Here is a 20,177-nt window from a genome sequence, read left to right as displayed (position 1 = left end):
CGGTAGGGCTACATTATATCTAAAAATATATTTTTCATCTCTAAATGTAGGTCTCCTGATTTTAAACCCAATCCAACCTGTTTGGCATCAACTGAAAACATTAATCCGTGACTCTGCCAAGCCTACAAGCAAAGATGAACTGGTGAATGCCATCGACTTTTTGGCTTGAGAAACTGACAATACAACAAATACATTGATCATCTCAGCAAGGTTTAACCCGTGGTCGTGGAGCTACTAAAATGTAGCTGAAATTTACAGTTGATAAAAAGACCACTGCGCCACCCGGGAGGCCTCCATAGAGGTATTTTAAACAGTATTAAAATCCCCCACCATAATAATAGAGTCTAGTGTTGCTTGTAGAGTTGATAATTATTATACACTGCTCAAAAAAATAAAGGGAACACTTAAACAACACAATGTAACTCCAAGTCAATCACACTTCTGTGAAATCAAACTGTCCAATTAGGAAGCAACACTGATTGACAATAAATTTCACATGCTGTTGTGCAAATGGAATAGACAAAAGGTGGAAATTATAGGCAATTAGCAAGACACCCCCAAAAAAGGAGTGATTCTGCAGGTGGTGACCACAGACCACTTCTCAGTTCCTATGCTTCCTGGCTGATGTTTTGGTCACTTTTGAATGCTGGCGGTGCTCTCACTCTAGTGGTAGCATGAGACGGAGTCTACAACCCACACAAGTGGCTCAGGTAGTGCAGTTCATCCAGGATGGCACATCAATGCGAGCTGTGGCAAAAAGGTTTGCTGTGTCTGTCAGCGTAGTGTCCAGAGCATGGAGGCGCTACCAGGAGACAGGCCAGTACATCAGGAGACGTGGAGGAGGCCGTAGGAGGGCAACAACCCAGCAGCAGGACCGCTACCTCCGCCTTTGTGCAAGGAGGTGCACTGCCAGAGCCCTGCAAAATGACCTCCAGCAGGCCATAAATGTGCATGTGTCTGCTCAAACGGTCAGAAACAGACTCCATGAGGGTGGTATGAGGGCCCGACGTCCACAGGTGGGGGTTGTGCTTACAGCCTAACACCGTGCAGGACGTTTGGCATTTGCCAGAGAACACCAAGATTGGCAAATTCGCCACTGGCGCCCTGTGCTCTTCACAGATGAAAGCAGGTTCACACTGAGCACATGAGCACATGTGACAGACGTGACAGAGTCTGGAGACGCCGTGGAGAACGTTCTGCTGCCTGCAACATCCTCCAGCATGACCGGTTTGGCGATGGGTCAGTCATGGTGTGGGGTGGCATTTCTTTGTGGGGCCGCACAGCCCTCCATGTGCTCGCCAGAGGTAGCCTGACTGCCAATAGGTACCGAGATGAGATCCTCAGACCCCTTGTGAGACCATATGCTGACACATGCACATTTGTGGCCTGCTGGAGGTCATTTTGCAGGGCTCTGGCAGTGCACCTCCTTGCACAAAGGCGGAGGTAGCGGTCCTGCTGCTGGGTTGTTGCCCTCCTACGGCCTCCTCCACGTCTCCTGATGTACTGGCCTGTCTCCTGGTAGCGCCTCCATGCTCTGGACACTACGCTGACAGACACAGCAAACCTTTTTGCCACAGCTCGCATTGATGTGCCATCCTGGATGAACTGCACTACCTGAGCCACTTGTGTGGGTTGTAGACTCCGTCTCATGCTACCACTAGAGTGAGAGCACCGCCAGCATTCAAAAGTGACCAAAACATCAGCCAGGAAGCATAGGAACTGAGAAGTGGTCTGTGGTCACCACCTGCAGAATCACTCCTTTTTTGGGGGTGTCTTGCTAATTGCCTATAATTTCCACCTTTTGTCTATTCCATTTGCACAACAGCATGTGACATTTATTGTCAATCAGTGTTGCTTCCTAAGTGGACAGTTTGATTTCATAGAAGTGTGATTGACTTGGAGTTACATTGTGTTGTTTAAGTGTTCCCTTTATTTTTTTGAGCAGTGTATATATTTTTCATTATTTGTCATTATTTGGACCGTATAGGTCAATGAGCCATATCTGTTCATGGTCCAATAACATATTAAAAATCATCCATCTACATTGAGGATCTGTTTGGACAGATGGGTGGAGTTAGTTCTGGGTGGAGTTAGTTCTGGGTGGAGTTAGTTCTGGGTGGAGTTAGTTCTGGGTGGAGTTAGTTCTGGGTGGAGTTAGTTCTGGGTGGAGTTAGTTCTGGGTGGAGTTAGAATGTTGGCTATCAGAAGTAGTCAAATCAGCCAATGTCAGCCTTTTAAATACTTTATTGTCCAAATGTTGAAAGTGCTTGTGGGCGACGGAGAGAAACAACATGGAGCAGTTTGAGGCAATGTGGCAGAGTGATGCAGGCGCTGGAGATGGGGGGGGGGTCTGGACAGGTGTGATGTCGTTGTCTTTTGTATGTGTATGTTTTGTAGTGTCTAAAAATATAAAATGAGTATGAGGAAAAATCAAGCTAACACGCATCGGATTATTCATTACGAATAGGATTTGTTTGATTTATTTTGTTTACATTAATTATAATCACAACGTCACAAATAATTGAACACACACAACATGAGTAGATTAACTTGTTCAAAACAGTCAAAACATTTCTTTATTAAAGACCATCAGAAAGAATGTTGGTAATTATTTATTTTGATCCGAAGCCATGAATGAGTGAGTCACTCAGCTTCATGCTGACAAATCCTCGCTGGTCTCTTTCATTCAGTTTCTTCTTCACATCAGCAAAGGACTCCGTGTTTCAGAAACTCACTTTATATAGAGGGACTATCAGCCTTTCACACTGAGGTAAATAAAGCCAGTTTGTTATTTTAGAATGATTTATTTCTGTTTTTAGAGGGAGAAACCAAAAGGCCACCGTGCCTAGTTTTCGAAAATCGTCAGTACACGTGTCAAGTGTAATTCCCCCATTTTTGTATTTACCCAAGTTCTCTCTCAACACCAGGACCAGGGGCAGCGGTTTGTGTGTTTGCCTGAGACTGAAAACACCTCCATTCATTCCCGGAAAGAGAGTCAATATGTGCCACATTTTAGACCACTGATAGATCAGTATTCTGACTCCCCCTGGTCGTAGTGTGGTGACAGAATTACGCAATCTGCCACCATCTACCATAAACGGTCGCGGCATAAACTCCAAACTTTTTAAGGAAGAACCGTTGTACAAACCTCGGCCTAAACGTCAGCGCCACAGGTAACTTCCACAGAGCTGTACATACCTCGGCCTAAACGTCAGCGCCACAGGTAACTTCCACAAAGCTGTACATACCTCAGCCTAAACGTCAGCGCCACAGGTAACTTCCACAGAGCTGTACATACCTCGGCCTAAACGTCAGCGCCACAGGTAACTTCCACAGAGCTGTACATACCTCAGCCTAAACGTCAGCGCCACAGGTAACTTCCACAGAGCTGTACAAACCTCGGCCTAAACGTCAGCGCCACAGGTAACTTCCACAGAGCTGTACATACCTCGGCCTAAACGTCAGCGCCACAGGTAACTTCCACAGAGCTGTACAAACCTCGGCCTAAACGTCAGCGCCACAGGTAACTTCCACAGAGCTGTACATACCTCGGCCTAAACGTCAGCGCCACAGGTAACTTCCACAGACCTGTACAAACCTCGGCCTAAACGTCAGCGCCACAGGTAACTTCCACAGAGCTGTACATACCTCGGCCTAAACGTCAGCGCCACAGGTAACTTCCACAGAGCTGTACAAACCTCGGCCTAAACGTCAGCGCCACAGGTAACTTCCCAGAGCTGTACATACCTCGGCCTAAACGTCAGCGCCACAGGTAACTTCCACAAAGCTGTACATACCTCGGCCTAAACGTCAGCGCCACAGGTAACTTCCACAGAGCTGTACATACCTCGGCCTAAACGTCAGCGCCACAGGTAACTTCCACAGAGCTGTACATACCTCGGCCTAAACGTCAGCGCCACAGGTAACTTCCACAGAGCTGTACATACCTCGGCCTAAACGTCAGCGCCACAGGTAACTTCCACAGAGCTGTACATACCTCGGCCTAAACGTCAGCGCCACAGGTAACTTCCACAGAGCTGTACATACCTCGGCCTAAACGTCAGTGCCACAGGTAACTTCCACAGAGCTGTACATACCTCGGCCTGAACGTCAGCGCCACAGGTAACTTCCACAGAGCTGTACATACCCTCGGCCTAAACGTCAGCGCCACAGGTAACTTCCACAGAGCTGTGAACGATCTGAGAGACAAGGCAAGAAGGGCCTTCTATGCCATCAAAAGGAACATCAAATTCGACATACCAATTAGGACCTGGCTAAAATACTTTTTACATTTACATTTTAGTCATTTAGCAGACGCTCTTATCCAGAGCGACTTACAGTAGAGTGCATACATTTTATTACATTTTTACATACTGAGACAAGGATATCCCTACCGGCCAAACCCTCCCTAACCCGGACGACGCTATGCCAATTGTGCGTCGCCCCACGGACCTCCCGGTTGCGGCCGGCTGCGACAGAGCCTGGGCGCGAACCCAGCCCAGCCTGGGCGCGAACCCAGAGACTCTGGTGGCGCAGCTAGCACTGCGATGCAGTGCCCTAGACCACTGCGCCACCCGGGAGGTCAAGTTGAATCAGTTATAGAACCCATTGCCCTTTATGATTGTGAGATCTTGCTTTCCGCTCACCAACCAAGAATTCACAAAATGGGACTAACACCAAATTGAGACTAATTCTGCAAAAAATATCCTCTGTGTACAATGTTAAACACCAAATAATGCGTGCAGAGCAGAATTAGGCCGATACCTGCTAATGATCAAAATCCAGAAAAGAGCGGTTAAATTCTACAAGCGATTCCCAAACCTTCCATAACAAAGCCATCACCTACAGAGAGATGAACCTGGAGAAGAGTCCCCTAAGCAAGCTGGTCCTGGGGCTCTGTTCACAAACACAAACAGACCCCACAGAGCCCCAGGACAGCAACACAATTAGACCCAACCAAATCATGAGAAAACAAAAAGACAATTACCGTAATTTCCGGACTATAAGCCGCTACTTTTTTCCCACGCTATGAACCTCGCGCTTTATACAATGACGCGGCTAATTTATGGATTTTTCCCGCTTTCACAAATTCATGCCGCCAAAAAACTGAGCACCGTCACATAATGTGACGTAAATCGAGCGCGCTCAAACTTCCCATCATTCTGATTACGGTAGTCATTTTGTCACCCTCATCATGGCAAAGACACTGAGAAATGCATATGATGCAGCTTTCAAGTTGAAGGCGATCGATCTGGCTGTTGGAAAGGGAAATAGAGCTGCTGCACGGGAGCTTGGCCTTAATGAGTATGATAAGACGTTGGAAACAGCAGCATGAGCAACTGACTCAGTGCAGAAAGACAACAAAAGCTTTCAGAGGGAAGAAAAGCAGATGGCCCGAACTAGAAAATGAGCTTGAAGACTGGGTCAACACACAGAGAGCAGACGGCCGAGGTGTTTCAACTGTGCAGATCCGACTGAAAGCCAAAACAATCGCCACCGCAATGAAGTTTGAGGATTTTAGAGGTGGACCATCGTGGTGTCTAAGATTTATGAGACGTAAAGGCCTGTCCATCAGGGTACGGACGAGTCTGTGTCAGCAGCTCCCTCCCGACTACGAGGAAAAAGTTTCAAACTTCCGTAAATTCACTGATGCAAAGATAGCGGAGCATTCCATCGGCCCGCACGACATCATAAATATGGACGAGGTTCCTCTGACGTTTGACCTGCCTCTCACTCGGACTGTCAACAGGAAAGGCGAATCATCCATCACGCTGAAAACAACTGGGCATGAAAAAACGCACTTCACCTGTGTTCTGAGCTGCACGGCATCGGGAGAAAAGCTTCCACCGATGTTGATTTTCAAACGCATGACGATGCCAAAAGAAAAATTCCCGAGAGGAATTGTTGTGAAAGTCAACAAGAAAGGATGGATGACGGAAAGCCTAATGCATGAATGGCATACGGAGTGTTACGGCAAGCGACCGGGAGGATTCTTTCACAAGAACAAGGCATTGCTCGTGTTGGACAGCATGAGGGCCCACATAACAGATTCTGTGAAAGAAGCCATCAAGAGGACAAACTCAATTCCAGCTGTGATTCCTGGGGGCACAACAAAGTATTTGCAGCCACTCGACATCAGTGTAAATCGTGCATTTAAGGTGGCGCTCCGTGTTCAGTGGGAGGCTTGGATGACAAGTGGGGAGAAATCCTTCACTAAAACGGGCCGCATGCGAAGAGCAACTTATGGTCAAGTCTGCCAGTGGGTCCTGACAGCGTGGAGCATTGTCAAAAGATCCACTATCATCAACGGGTTTCGAAAGGCTGGACTGCTGCGTGTTGAAGAGGGCAGCATGAGCTCAGCGGGGAATTTGCCTCTGGATGAAAGTGACGAGAACGACAATGAAAACGATCCAACATCGGATGAAGCAATTCTGAGGCTATTCAACTCCGACACCGAAGGAGATGACTTCAGTGGTTTCAGTGCACAGGAGGAGGAAGGTAGTGACCAATGACTTTCTTGGTAGGCTACTGTTTACTGCTATTTTTTTTATTTTTGTTACAAGCCGTGTTTCGTTAAAGCCTATTTATTTTTGTTACAAGCCGTGTTTCGTTTAAAAGCCTATTTATTTTTGTTACAAGCCGTGTTTCGTTTAAAGGCTGTGTAAAGTTCATTTGTTTCAATGTACCGGTAGGCACCTGCGGCTTATAGACACGTGCGGCTTATTTATGTACAAAATACATTTTTTTTTTTTAATTCAGTGGGTGCGGCTTATATTCAGGTGCGCTTAATAGTCCAGCAATTACGGTACCTGACACATTGAAAGAATTAACAAACAAAACTGAGCAAACTAGAATGCTATTTGGCCCTAAACAGAGAGTACACAGTAGCAGAATACCTGACCACTGTGACTGACCCACACTTAAAGAAAGCTTTGACTATGTACAGACTCAGTGAGCATAGCCTTGCTATTGAGAAAGGCCACCGTAGGCAGACCTGGCTCTCAAGACAACACAGGCTATGTGCACACTGCCCACAAAATGAGGTGGAAACTGAGCTGCACTTCCTAACCTCCTGCCAAATGTATGACCATATTAGAGACACATATTTCCCTCAGATCACACAGACCCACAAAGACTTCTAAAACAAATCACATTTTTATAAACTCCGATATCTATTGGGTGAAATACCACAGTGTGACATCACAGCAGCAAGATTTGTGACCTGTTGCCACAAGAAAAGGGCAACCAGTGAAGAACAAGCATAATTATAAATACAACCCATATTTATGTTAATTTATTTTCCCTTTTGTACTTTAACCATTTGCACATCATTACAACACTTTATATAGACATATGACATTTGAAATGTCTTTATTCTTTTGGAACTTTTGTGAGTGTTATGTTTACTGTAAATGTGTTTATTTCACTTGCTTTGGCAATGTAAACATATGTTTCCCATTGCCAATAAAGCCCCTTAAATTGAAATTGAATTGAGAGAAAATGTTTAGACTACAGTTCCAAATGTACTTTTCTGGCTGATTTTGTTTCATTATTAGTTCTCGTGTAATTGATGAGTCTCTTTTTCTTTTCAGGTGCTGGGGAGTCTGGGAAAAGTACAATAGTGAAGCAGATGAAGTAAGTTCATGTGTCACACATATAACAAGGACATCACGATGTGAACACTTTGCATTCCAAACTGCATTATGTCACAATCCCCATGATGGTTGCAGAACAGAACTAGAATGAGTTGGTGATTCCAAACTGCATTATGTCACAATCCCCATGATGGTTGCAGAACAGAACTAGAATGAGTTGGTGATTCCAAACTGCATTATGTCACAATCCCCATGATTGTTGCAGAACAGAACTAGAATGAGTTGGTGATTCCAAACTGCATTATGTCACAATCCCCATGATGGTTCCAGAACAGAACTAGAATGAGTTGGTGATTCCAAACTGCATTATGTCACAATCCCCATGATGGTTAGAACAGAACTAGAATGAGTTGGTGATTCCAAACTGCATTATGTCACAATCCCCATGATGGTTCCAGAACAGAACTAGAATGAGTTGGTGATTCCAAACTGCATTATGTCACAATCCCCATGATGGTTGCAGAACAGAACTAGAATGAGTTGGTGATTCCAAACTGCATTATGTCACAATCCCCATGATGGTTCCAGAACAGAACTAGAATGAGTTGGTGATTCCAAACTGCATTATGTCACAATCCCCATGATGGTTCCAGAACAGAACTAGAATGAGTTGGTGATTCCAAACTGCATTATGTCACAATCCCCATGATGGTTCCAGAACAGAACTAGAATGAGTTGGTGATTCCAAACTGCATTATGTCACAATCCCCATGATGGTTGCAGAACAGAACTAGAATGAGTTGGTGATTCCAAACTGCATTATGTCACAATCCCCATGATGGTTGCAGAACAGAACTAGAATGAGTTGGTGATTCCAAACTGCATTATGTCACAATCCCCATGATTGTTGCAGAACAGAACTAGAATGAGTTGGTGATTCCAAACTGCATTATGTCACAATCCCCATGATGGTTCCAGAACAGAACTAGAATGAGTTGGTGATTCCAAACTGCATTATGTCACAATCCCCATGATGGTTGCAGAACAGAACTAGAATGAGTTGGTGATTCCAAACTGCATTATGTCACAATCCCCATGATGGTTCCAGAACAGAACTAGAATGAGTTGGTGATTCCAAACTGCATTATGTCACAATCCCCATGATGGTTCCAGAACAGAACTAGAATGAGTTGGTGATTCCAAACTGCATTATGTCACAATCCCCATGATGGTTGCAGAACAGAACTAGAATGAGTTGGTGATTCCAAACTGCATTATGTCACAATCCCCATGATGGTTGCAGAACAGAACTAGAATGAGTTGGTGATTCCAAACTGCATTATGTCACAATCCCCATGATGGTTGCAGAACAGAACTAGAATGAGTTGGTGATTCCAAACTGCATTATGTCACAATCCCCATGATGGTTCCAGAACAGAACTAGAATGAGTTGGTGATTCCAAACTGCATTATGTCACAATCCCCATGATGGTTGCAGAACAGAACTAGAATGAGTTGGTGATTCCAAACTGCATTATGTCACAATCCCCATGATGGTTGCAGAACAGAACTAGAATGAGTTGGTGATTCCAAACTGCATTATGTCACAATCCCCATGATGGTTCCAGAACAGAACTAGAATGAGTTGGTGATTCCAAACTGCATTATGTCACAATCCCCATGATGGTTGCAGAACAGAACTAGAATGAGTTGGTGATTCCAAACTGCATTATGTCACAATCCCCATGATGGTTGCAGAACAGAACTAGAATGAGTTGGTGATGAGCAGTTTGACTGTTCTGTTCATTCCATTTCTATGGGTAGAATGTTCCAGCCCAAAATGGCATTCAAACTCACATACAACACTGTTGCAGTCCAAACTGAATTCGAACAAACTTGCATAAACCATGGCAAAAGGTTACTGTTACTATTTCTGGTTTTGACATTTTAATAAGTTATATAACTGATTATTTTAACTTAGTAAACCGTTAACCCGATAGTTAAACCGTTAACCCGATAGTTAAACCGTTAACCCGATAGTTAAACCGTTAACCCGATAGTTAAACCGTTAACTAACCCGATAGTTAAACCGTTAACTAACCCGATAGTTAAACCGTTAACCCGATAGTTAACCGTTAACCCGATAGTTAACCGTTAACCCGATAGTTAACCGTTAACCCGATAGTTAACCGATAACCCGATAGTTAACCGATAACCCGATAGTTAACCGTTAACCCGATAGTTAACCCGATAGTTAACCCGTTAGTTAACCCGTTAACCCGATAGTTGAACCAGTTAAACCGTTAACTGGCATTCAGATAATATGCTGTCGATGTACAGTACTGTCTTTTGTGAGGGTTTAATGATGCAGGGATAATTGCCATTGCCAGCTGAGTTCATCTCTTTCTCTCTCTGTGTGTGTGTGTGTGTGTGTGTGTGTGTGTGTGTGTGTGTGTGTGTGTGTGTGTGTGTGTGTGTGTGTGTGTGTGTGTGTGTGTGTGTGTGTGTGTGTGTGTGTGTGTGTGTGTGTGTGTGTGTGTTGCATAGAGAGATGCCTCATTTAACGTGGCGCTCAGGCAGAGAGACGATGGAGGAAGCACACATCACAAAACACAATGGCCACAGAGGCCAACAGCTAGCCTGGCACGGCCTGAATAGACTAGCAACCCTGGATTCACACATTAAGCATGCCTATTTACTCACACAACAGACCTATTAACAGTTGGTTGGTTTTTTGGAAATGTCTTGTCTTGAATGGTCACACATACAGAAAAGTTAAAAACTTCAGTTAGATTTCCCTTAGACCAGAGTGACAATGTTCCACAGTCCACCTTACATAGAATACATGCCTAGTCCATTGATTCATACCAAGTGTTTATTAAGTTGTATTACAAAAAAAATAAGATTTTTTGGGGGGAGGGGGGACTGCCACCATCCACCCCTTCGGAGGACAACCTTATTAATAATATTCAAGTGTGGATATTGGACCAAACCGAGTGACTTTATCTGAAATCTAAACTATCATGATGTTTTGAATGTTCTCCCGTTCAGAATCATCCACGAGGCCGGCTACTCCGAGGAGGAGTGTAAACAGTACAGAGTGGTGGTGTACAGCAACACCATCCAGTCTATCATCGCCGTCATCAGAGCCATGGGACACCTAAAGATAGACTTTGGGGACGCGGCACGAGCGGTAGGCACACAACACAACGCGACGTAACTTTATGGTCTAGCAAAACGTTTTCTTAATGAGTGGTTCGCATTATGTCAATGTCTTTTTAATGCCCTACTTTCTTAAACTATGGGTCGGGACCCAAAGTTGGTCTGTGGCATGTGAGAGGTGGGTCGCCAGTTATGAGCGACCAGTCTATAATCACATGCTATTTCATCTTAATTTGGGTCTTTTGGAGGGCAATTTGAGTCACCAGAGGACGGTCAATTTCTCATTTGGGTCTCACGCTGAAACAAGGTTTAAGAACCCCATGCCCTTCTGTATTTGATGAGCTGAGTCTTTACAGTTCTCATCGTCTACTGAACAGGTCTCACATTTTCACCGAGGGTCTGAGTTGGAGTTGCGAAAAGTGGACGCGACTCAGACTTTCACTTTAATAGTTTACAGGGTTTAATGGGAGGCTTGCTCAAAGATGTGATGTAAGTGCATGGATCTCAGGACAGAATATTGCCCCAAGTACTTTAGTAAAAATACTTTAAAGTACTACTTAAGTAGTTTTTTGGGGTAATGTACTTTACTATTTATATTTTGGAGAAAATATAATATATCTAATTTACATAAGTATTCACACCCCTGAGTCAATATATGTTAGAATCACTTTTGGCACATTCTTTTGACTTGTTAAGCAAATTTTTACTCCTGAACTTATTTAGGCTTTTCATAACCAAAGGGTTGAAAACGTACTGACTCAAGACATTTTCAACTTTTCATTTATTTAGTAAACATTTCTAAAAACATAATTCCACTTTGACATTATGATGTATTGTGTTTAAACCATTTTTAATTCAGGCTGAAATAAAACAAAAAAGTGCAAAAAAGTCAAGGGCTGTGAATACTTTCTGAAGGCTCTGTACCTGTAGGAATGTACCTGTGTAGGCACTGTACCTGAAGGAATGTACCTGAAGGAATGTACCTGAAGGAATGTACCTGAAGGAATGTACCTGAAGGAATGTACCTGAAGGAATGTACCTGAAGGAATGTACCTGAAGGAATGTACCTGAAGGAATGTACCTGAAGGAATGTACCTGTAGGAATGTACCTGAAGGAATGTACCTGAAGGAATGTACCTGAAGGAATGTACCTGAAGGAATGTACCTGAAGGAATGTACCTGAAGGAATGTACCTGTGTAGGCTCTGTACCTGAAGGAATGTACCTGAAGGAATGTACCTGTAGGAATGTACCTGAAGGAATGTACCTGAAGGAATGTACCTGAAGGAATGTACCTGTGTAGGCACTGTACCTGAAGGAATGTACCTGTAGGAATGTACCTGTGTAGGCACTGTACCTGAAGGAATGTACCTGTAGGAATGTACCTGTGTAGGCACTGTACCTGAAGGAATGTACCTGAAGGAATGTACCTGAAGGAATGTACCTGAAGGAATGTACCTGAAGGAATGTACCTGAAGGAATGTACCTGAAGGAATGTACCTGTAGGCACTGTACCTGAAGGAATGTACCTGAAGGAATGTACCTGAAGGAATGTACCTGAAGGAATGTACCTGAAGGAATGTACCTGAAGGAATGTACCTGAAGGAATGTACCTGAAGGAATGTACCTGAAGGAATGTACCTGAAGGAATGTACCTGTAGGCACTGTACCTGTAGGCACTGTACCTGAAGGAATTTACCTGAAGGAATTTACCTGAAGGAATTTACCTGAAGGAATTTACCTGGAGGAATTTACCTGGAGGAATGTACCTGGAGGAATGTACCTGAAGGAATGTACCTGAAAGAATGTACCTGAAGGAATGTACCTGAAGGAATGTACCTGTGTAGGCACTGCACCTGAAGGAATGTACCTGAAGGAATGTACCTGAAGGAATGTACCTGTGTAGGCACTGCACCTGAAGGAATGTACCTGTAGGAATGCACCTGTAGGAATGCACCTGAAGGAATGTATAAGCTTAGAACTGAGCCTTTATTGGAAGCAGAGTTAGAAGGTTTTGCAGCTTCCAGGGATTTCCTAGGGGGGCATTCGTCTTTCAAAAACATATGGCAGTGTTTCCCAAAGCTCTTCCACCTGTTCTATTTATTCTAGCACACCTGATTCAAATGATCGGTGGTTGGGGATTATACACGGAACAGAAATATATAAACACAACATGCAACAGTTTCACAGTTCATATCAGGAAATCAGTCAATTTAAATAAATTCATTAGGACCTAATCTATAGATTTCACATGCCTGCGAATACAGATATGTTTCTACTGGTCATAGATACCTTTTAAAAATAAGTTCCACACGGAACCAGTCAGTATCTGGTTTGACCACCATTTGCCTCATGCAGCGTGACATCTCCTTAGTTTAGAGTTGATCAGGCTGTTGATTGTGGCCTGTGGAATGTTGTCCCACTCCTCTTCAATGGCTGTGTGAAGTTGCTGGATATTGGCAGGAACTGGAACACGCTGTTGTACATGTTGATCCAGAGCATCCCAAACATGCTCAATGGGTGACATGTCTGGTTAGTATGCAGGCCATGGAAGCAATGGGACATTTTCAGCTTCCAGGAATTGTGTACAGATCCTTGTGACATGGGGCCGTGCATTATCATGCTGAAACATGAGGTGATGGCAGTGGATGAATGGCACGACAATGGGCCTCAGGATCACGTCACGGTGTCTCTGCATTCAAATTGCCATCGATAAAATGTAATTGTGTTCATTGTCCGTAGCTTATGCCTGCCCATACCATAACCCCACCTCCACCATGGGACACTCTGTGGAGGTCCTGGGCTGGCGTGGTTACACGTGGTCTGTGGTTGTGAGGCCGGTTGGACGTACTGCCAAATTCTCTAAAATGACGATGGATGCGGCTTATGGTAGAGAAATTAATATTAAATTATCCGGCAATGGCTCTGGTGGATATTCCTGCAGTCAGCATGCCAATTGCATGCTCCGTCAAAACTTGAGACATCTGTGGCATTGTGTTGTGTGACAAAAATGCCCATTTTAGAGTGGCCTTTATTGTCCCCAGCACAAGGTGCACCTGTGTAATGATCATGCTGTTTAATCAGCTTCTTGATATGCCACACCTGTCAGATGGATGTATTATCTTGACAAAGTAGATATCCTCACTAACAGGGATGTAAACAAATTTGTGCACATTTTTTTTTCTTGTGCTTATGGAAGATTTCTTGTATCTTTTATTTCAACTCATGAAACATGGGACCAACACTTTACATGTTGCGTTTAAATTTTTCTTCTGTTTAGTTAACCAGTTGAATCAGATGAGCTTGTTCTGGAATATATGAAGTATCTGGAAGTATGGTTCCCAGATGCGATTTGGGAAACACTGGTCAATCAACGAATCAATGAATCACTGGTCTAATGGACATGTCTATTTTGCCCAGGACGATGCTCGTCAGCTGTTTGTATTGGCTGGTACAACGGAGGAGGGTGTGATCTCATCAGATCTAACCGGTGTGATACGGAAACTGTGGACGGACAGCGGGGTCCAGACCTGCTTCCTGCGCTCCAGAGAGTACCAGCTCAACGATTCAGCATCCTAGTAAGACACGCACACACAGACTGACAGACGGACGCAGTACACACACACACACACACACACACACACACACACACACACACACACACAGACGGACACACACACACACACACACACACAGACGGACACAGTACACACACACACACACAGACGGTCACAGTACACACACACACACACAGACGGTCACAGTACACACACACACACACACAGACAGACACAGTACACACACACACACACACACACACACAGTACACGCGCAGTACACCACTTGTTATGCTTATAGACTGGTTTTATTTACACGTAATACAAATACGTGCCACAAAGATACACCCTGGCAGTTTACAATGCTGGAACTGAATTGCACCTTACAAAACCTGTGAACTGTGGACAGATTCACTTCTATAGGAACGACTGTGGACAGATTCACTTCTATAGGAACGACTGTGGACAGATTCACTTCTATAGGAACGACTGTGGACAGATTCACTTCTATAGGAACGACTGTGGACAGATTCACTTCTATAGGAACGACTGTGGACAGATTCACTTCTATAGGAACGACTGTGGACAGATTTACTTCTATAGGAACGACTGTGGACAGATTCACTTCTATAGGAACGACTGTGGACAGATTCACTTCTATAGGAACGACTGTGCCAGGATTTCTTAATTCACTGACAACATCCTCTTGTCGTACATGACTGAAACGTAACCTCGTCCTCTTTCCTCTGAATTTCATCGTTTTATTATGTCTCTTGAGAAGGTACATTTCTGAAGGAACAAGAATACGTTGTTTTTTGTTTTTTTTGCTATGCAAAACGCTTACAGTAGAGAGAGGGGACAAGACTGGTCTTGCTATCTCCCTTTGTCTTGTACAAGCTCGTTCAGAAAGTAGACCTAGCTAGCTAGCTAGCTGATGCTAGCTGATGGTGTTCCACATCGCAGTGGGAGATTATGATAAACACTGTCGTCACAGACGTAACCCAGCTGGTTGTCAAAGCTGTTACCATTTCAGTTAGGACATATTAGAGTTGCTCTACAGTGTAAATTCATGTGTTATACTGTAGGTTGTAGTATATTGTTTGTCCATTTCAGTTATAATTTGAATGAGTTACGGGTTCTAATTTACTGTAGCCTACAAGCTGTACAGTAGATTGTGTACGTACAGTATACGATATTTGTACACCAGAATCTAAAAGAGGGAACAAACTTTATTTATACATGTACTGAATATTTAGGCCAGGGTTCCCCAACTGGCAGCCTGCCGACCTATATTGGCCCTCTAGTGATCCCCCCCCCCCTCCAAAAACTATTGTTTTAGTTGTTGGATAGACTGTAAAAACACCAGCAAATCAGATCCAAGTATTCTCACACATAGTAGAGCTATATATACACTCAGTGGCCTGTTATTTAGGTACACCACCGTTCATGAAAATGGTTGGCTCCTACAGACAGTGAGTCACGTGGCCGTGGCTTGCTATATGAAGCAGGCAGACAGGCATCGAGGCATTCAGTTCGATTTGAACATTTGAATGGGCCAAACGAGAGCCCTGAGAGACTTTGAGCGTGGTATGATCGTTGGTGCCAGGCGCTCCGGGTTCCAGTATCTCAGAAACGGCCGTCCTCTTGGGCTTCTCACTCACGACAGTGTCTAGGTTTTTACAGAGAACGTGGCGACAAACAAACAAACATCCAGTCAGTGGCAGAGTCCTGTGGGTGAAAAACAGCTCAAGGTTGAAGGAGAATGGCAAGAATCGTGTAAGCTAACAGGCAGGCCACAAACAGGCAAATAACGGGCGCAGTACAACAGTGGTATGCAGAACGGCATCTCAGAACGCACAACATGTCGGTCCTTGTCAGTGACGGGCCATTGCAGCAGACGTCCACACCGGGTTCCACTCCTATTGTAACCGATGTGAAATGGCTATCTAGTTAGCGGTGGTGCGCGCTAATAGCCTTTCAATCGGTGACGTCACTTGCTCTGAGACCTTGAAGTACTGGTTCCCCTTTGCTCCGCAAGAGCCGCTGCTTTTGTGGAGCGATGGGTAACGATGCTTCGTGGGTGACTGTTGTTGATGTGTGCAGAGGCTCCCTGGTTCGCGCCCGGGTCGGGGCGAGGGGACGGACGTAAAGTTAAACTGTTACACTATCAGCTACAAACAAGAAGAAGCGGCTTCAGTTGGGCACGCCATCACCAACACTGGACAGGTGAGGAGTGGAAAAACATTGCCTGCTCTGATGAATCCCGGTTCCTGTTGATGACAGTCCGGATTTGGCGTAAGCAGCATGAGTCCATGGCCCCATCCTGCCTGGTGTGTCTACGGTACAGACTGGTGGTGGTGGTGTTATGGTGTGTCTACGGTACAGACTGGTGGTGGTGGTGTTATGGTGTGTCTACGGTACAGGCTGGTGGTGTTATGGTGTGTCTACGGTACAGACTGGTGGTGGTGGTGTTATGGTGTGGGGAATGTTTTCCTAGTACACGTTATGTCCATTGATACCAATTGACCAACGTTTCCACGTCCTGAAGAATTCGGGGGTCCGACCTGGTACTAGATGGGTGTACCTAATAAACTGGCCGCTGTGTGTATGTGATCGTGTACAAACAAAAGCAAAGGTTTGAAATTATTATGTTTTATTTATATTATATGTGTTTGTGGCTGAATCTAGTGGATGATCCCTGATTTAGCCGATGTCACAATAAGAGGAAGTTAAGGTAGAATAATAGTGTATCATTTTACCATTATGATAAATGCAAAGTTAATGGCGACCTTTAGTGTTCCTGTCACACATCCTGCCTGGGGGGGGGGGGTTGGTGTGAAGGACACGTCGACTTTGTTTTGGCAACACAGAACATGTAGTGGTAGTTGTAGGTCAGAGCTCTCTGTCTGTCTGTCAATGCAAGACCTGGGTTCAAATAGTATTTCAAAACTATTTCTAATACTTTCTGTGCTTGATTGAGCTCGCCTGAACTTAATGGACCAATAGTATAGTTCCAAAAGTGCAAACTCCACCCACCTGGAACTATATAGGCAAGCTAGAGCAAACGCTGAAAGTATTTAAACATTTTAGTCTGGTTGTATCTAGGTGGTCTCCGTGTGTCCACGTTGCAGAGCTGCCTGGTTGGAGAGACTACTAGAGTGAGTCAGTCCAGCGCTACTCTCTGTTATCACTCACACCTCTAGCAGGCAATGTTTATTATCAGTTATCAACGTATTTACACTCAATTCACATGGATCACATGGGATTCCACAGGCCTCGGCTGTTTCCGTCTGTCTGTCTGTCAGGCCTCGGCTGTTTCCGTCTGTCTGTCTGTCAGGCCTCGGCTGTTTCCGTCTGTCTGTCTGTCAGGCCTCGGCTGTTTCCGTCTGTCTGTCTGTCAGGCCTCGGCTGTTTCCGTCTGTCTGTCTGTCAGGCCTCGGCTGTTTCCGTCTGTCTGTCTGTCAGGCCTCGGCTGTTTCCGTCTGTCTGTCTGTCTGGTTTCGGCTGTCCCTGTCTGTATGTCTGTCTTTCTATACTACTGTCCAGCCTCGTCTGCCTCTGTCTGTTGTCTGTCTAGTTTTGGCTGTCCCTGTGTCTGTCTGTCCCTGTCTGTCTCTGTCTTTCTGTACTCCAGTCCAGCCTCGTCTGCCTCTGTCTGTTGTCTGTCAGGCCTCGGCTGTCCCTGTCCCTGTCTGTCTGTCTTCCCTGTCTGTCTGTTTGTCTGTCCCTGTCTGTCTGTTGTCTGTCTGTCCCTGTCTCTGTCTGTCCCTGTCTGTTGTCTGTCTGTCTGTCTGTCCCTGTCTGTTGTCTGTCTGTCTGTCCCTGTCTCTGTCTGTCCCTGTCTGTCTGTCTGTCCCTGTCTGTTGTCTGTCTGTCTGTCCCTGTCTGTCTGTCCCTGTCTGTCTGTCTGTCCCTGTCTCTCCCTGTCTGTCTGTTGTCTGTCCCTGTCTCTGTCTGTCCCTGTCTGTCTGTCCCTGTCTGTCTGTCCCTGTCTGTCTGTCCCTGTCTGTCTGTCTCTCTCTGTCTGTCTGTCCCTGTCTGTCTCTGTCTGTCTGTCTGTCCCTGTCTCTGTCTGTCCCTGTCTGTCTGTCTGTCCCTGTCTGTTGTCTGTCTGTCTGTCCCTGTCTGTCTGTCCCTGTCTGTCTGTCTGTCCCTGTCTCTCCCTGTCTGTCTCTCCCTGTCTCTGTTGTCTGTCCCTGTCTGTCTGTCTTGTCTGTCTGTCTGTTTGTCTGTCCCTGTCTGTCTGTTGTCTGTCTGTCCCTGTCTCTGTCTGTCCCTGTCTGTTGTCTGTCTGTCTGTCTGTCCCTGTCTGTTGTCTGTCTGTCTGTCCCTGTCTCTGTCTGTCCCTGTCTGTCTGTCTGTCCCTGTCTGTTGTCTGTCTGTCTGTCCCTGTCTGTCTGTCCCTGTCTGTCTGTCTGTCCCTGTCTCTCCCTGTCTGTCTCTCCCTGTCTGTCTGTTGTCTGTCCCTGTCTGTCTGTCCCTGTCTGTCTGTCCCTGTCTGTCTGTCTGTCCAGAGAATATGTCCTCCAGTCACATTCACTTGACTGTTGTTCACTTTGTAAAAAGGGCTTTACATACCTTTTGATTGATTGACTGGACATACCGTCTGAATAAATGAAATGTTATCCTTCACATGCTTCGTAAACAACAGGTGTTGACTAACAGTGAAATGCTGAAGGGCCCTTCCCAACAATGTAGAGAGAAACAACAGGTGTAGACTAACAGTGAAATGCTGACTGACGGGCCCTTCCCAACAATGTAGAGAGAAACAACAGGTGTAGACTAACAGTGAAATGCTGACTGACGGGCCCTTCCCAACAATGTAGAGAGAAACAACAGGTGTAGACTAACAGTGAAATGGGGCCCTTCCCAACAATGTAGAGAGAAACAACAGGTGTAGACTAACAGTGAAATGGGGCCCTTCCCAACAATGTAGAGAGAAAGTAAATAGATAAATAATAGAAAAGTAAAACAGGTAGTAATAAATCCACAGTGAGGAACGGTTCTACTAAAAGGGAAGTATCGTTTAGATATTTGATGTGGAATTTTATGACTCCTTCAGGTATACAGAAAAAAAACAACCCCAATAATATTAGATGAAGCATTGAATTTGTCCTGACTGCTGTTTCCCCATAGAAACACATTGAATTTGTCCTGACTGCTGTTTCCTCATAGAAACACATTGAATATGTCCTGACTGCTGTTTCCCCATAGAAACACATTGAATTTGTCCTGACTGCTGTTTCCTCATAGAAACACATTGAATTTGTCCTGACTGCTGTTTCCTCATAGAAACACATTGAATTTGTCCTGACTGCTGTTTCCTCATAGAAACACATTGAATATGTCCTGACTGCTGTTTCCTCATAGAAACACATTGAATTTGTCCTGACTGCTGTTTCCTCATAGAAACACATTGAATTTGTCCTGACTGCTGTTTCCTCATAGAAACACATTGAATTTGTCCTGACTGCTGTTTCCCCATAGAAACACATTGAATTTGTCCTGACTGCTGTTTCCCCATAGAAACACATTGAATTTGTCCTGACTGCTGTTTCCCCATAGAAACACATTGAATATGTCCTGACTGCTGTTTCCACATAGAAACACATTGAATTTGTCCTGACTGCTGTTTCCACATAGAAACACATTGAATATGTCCTGACTGCTGTTTCCTCATAGAAACACATTGAATTTGTCCTGACTGCTGTTTCCTCATAGAAACACATTGAATTTGTCCTGACTGCTGTTTCCCCATAGAAACACATTGAATTTGTCCTGACTGCTGTTTCCTCATAGAAACACATTGAATATGTCCTGACTGCTGTTTCCCCATAGAAACACATTGAATATGTCCTGACTGC

General features: G+C 44.8%; 1 protein-coding gene across 1 annotated transcript in view; it reads left to right on the top strand.

Annotated features, from left to right (window-relative positions):
* LOC120061450 (guanine nucleotide-binding protein G(i) subunit alpha-like) overlaps window positions 1-20,177 on the top strand; it is an 88,374-nt gene that overhangs the window by 39,707 nt on the left and 28,490 nt on the right. Inside the window, exons 2-4 of the mRNA XM_039011263.1 lie at window positions 7,593-7,635; window positions 10,647-10,788; window positions 14,177-14,334. Coding sequence (XP_038867191.1) covers window positions 7,593-7,635; window positions 10,647-10,788; window positions 14,177-14,334 — 343 coding nt within the window. The remainder of the gene's footprint in view (window positions 1-7,592; window positions 7,636-10,646; window positions 10,789-14,176; window positions 14,335-20,177) is intronic.

The sequence above is a fragment of the Salvelinus namaycush genome, chromosome 16 (genome assembly GCF_016432855.1).
Source record: "Salvelinus namaycush isolate Seneca chromosome 16, SaNama_1.0, whole genome shotgun sequence".
Classification (NCBI taxonomy): domain Eukaryota; kingdom Metazoa; phylum Chordata; class Actinopteri; order Salmoniformes; family Salmonidae; genus Salvelinus; species Salvelinus namaycush.
This window is presented reverse-complemented; position numbering and strand designations above follow the sequence as displayed.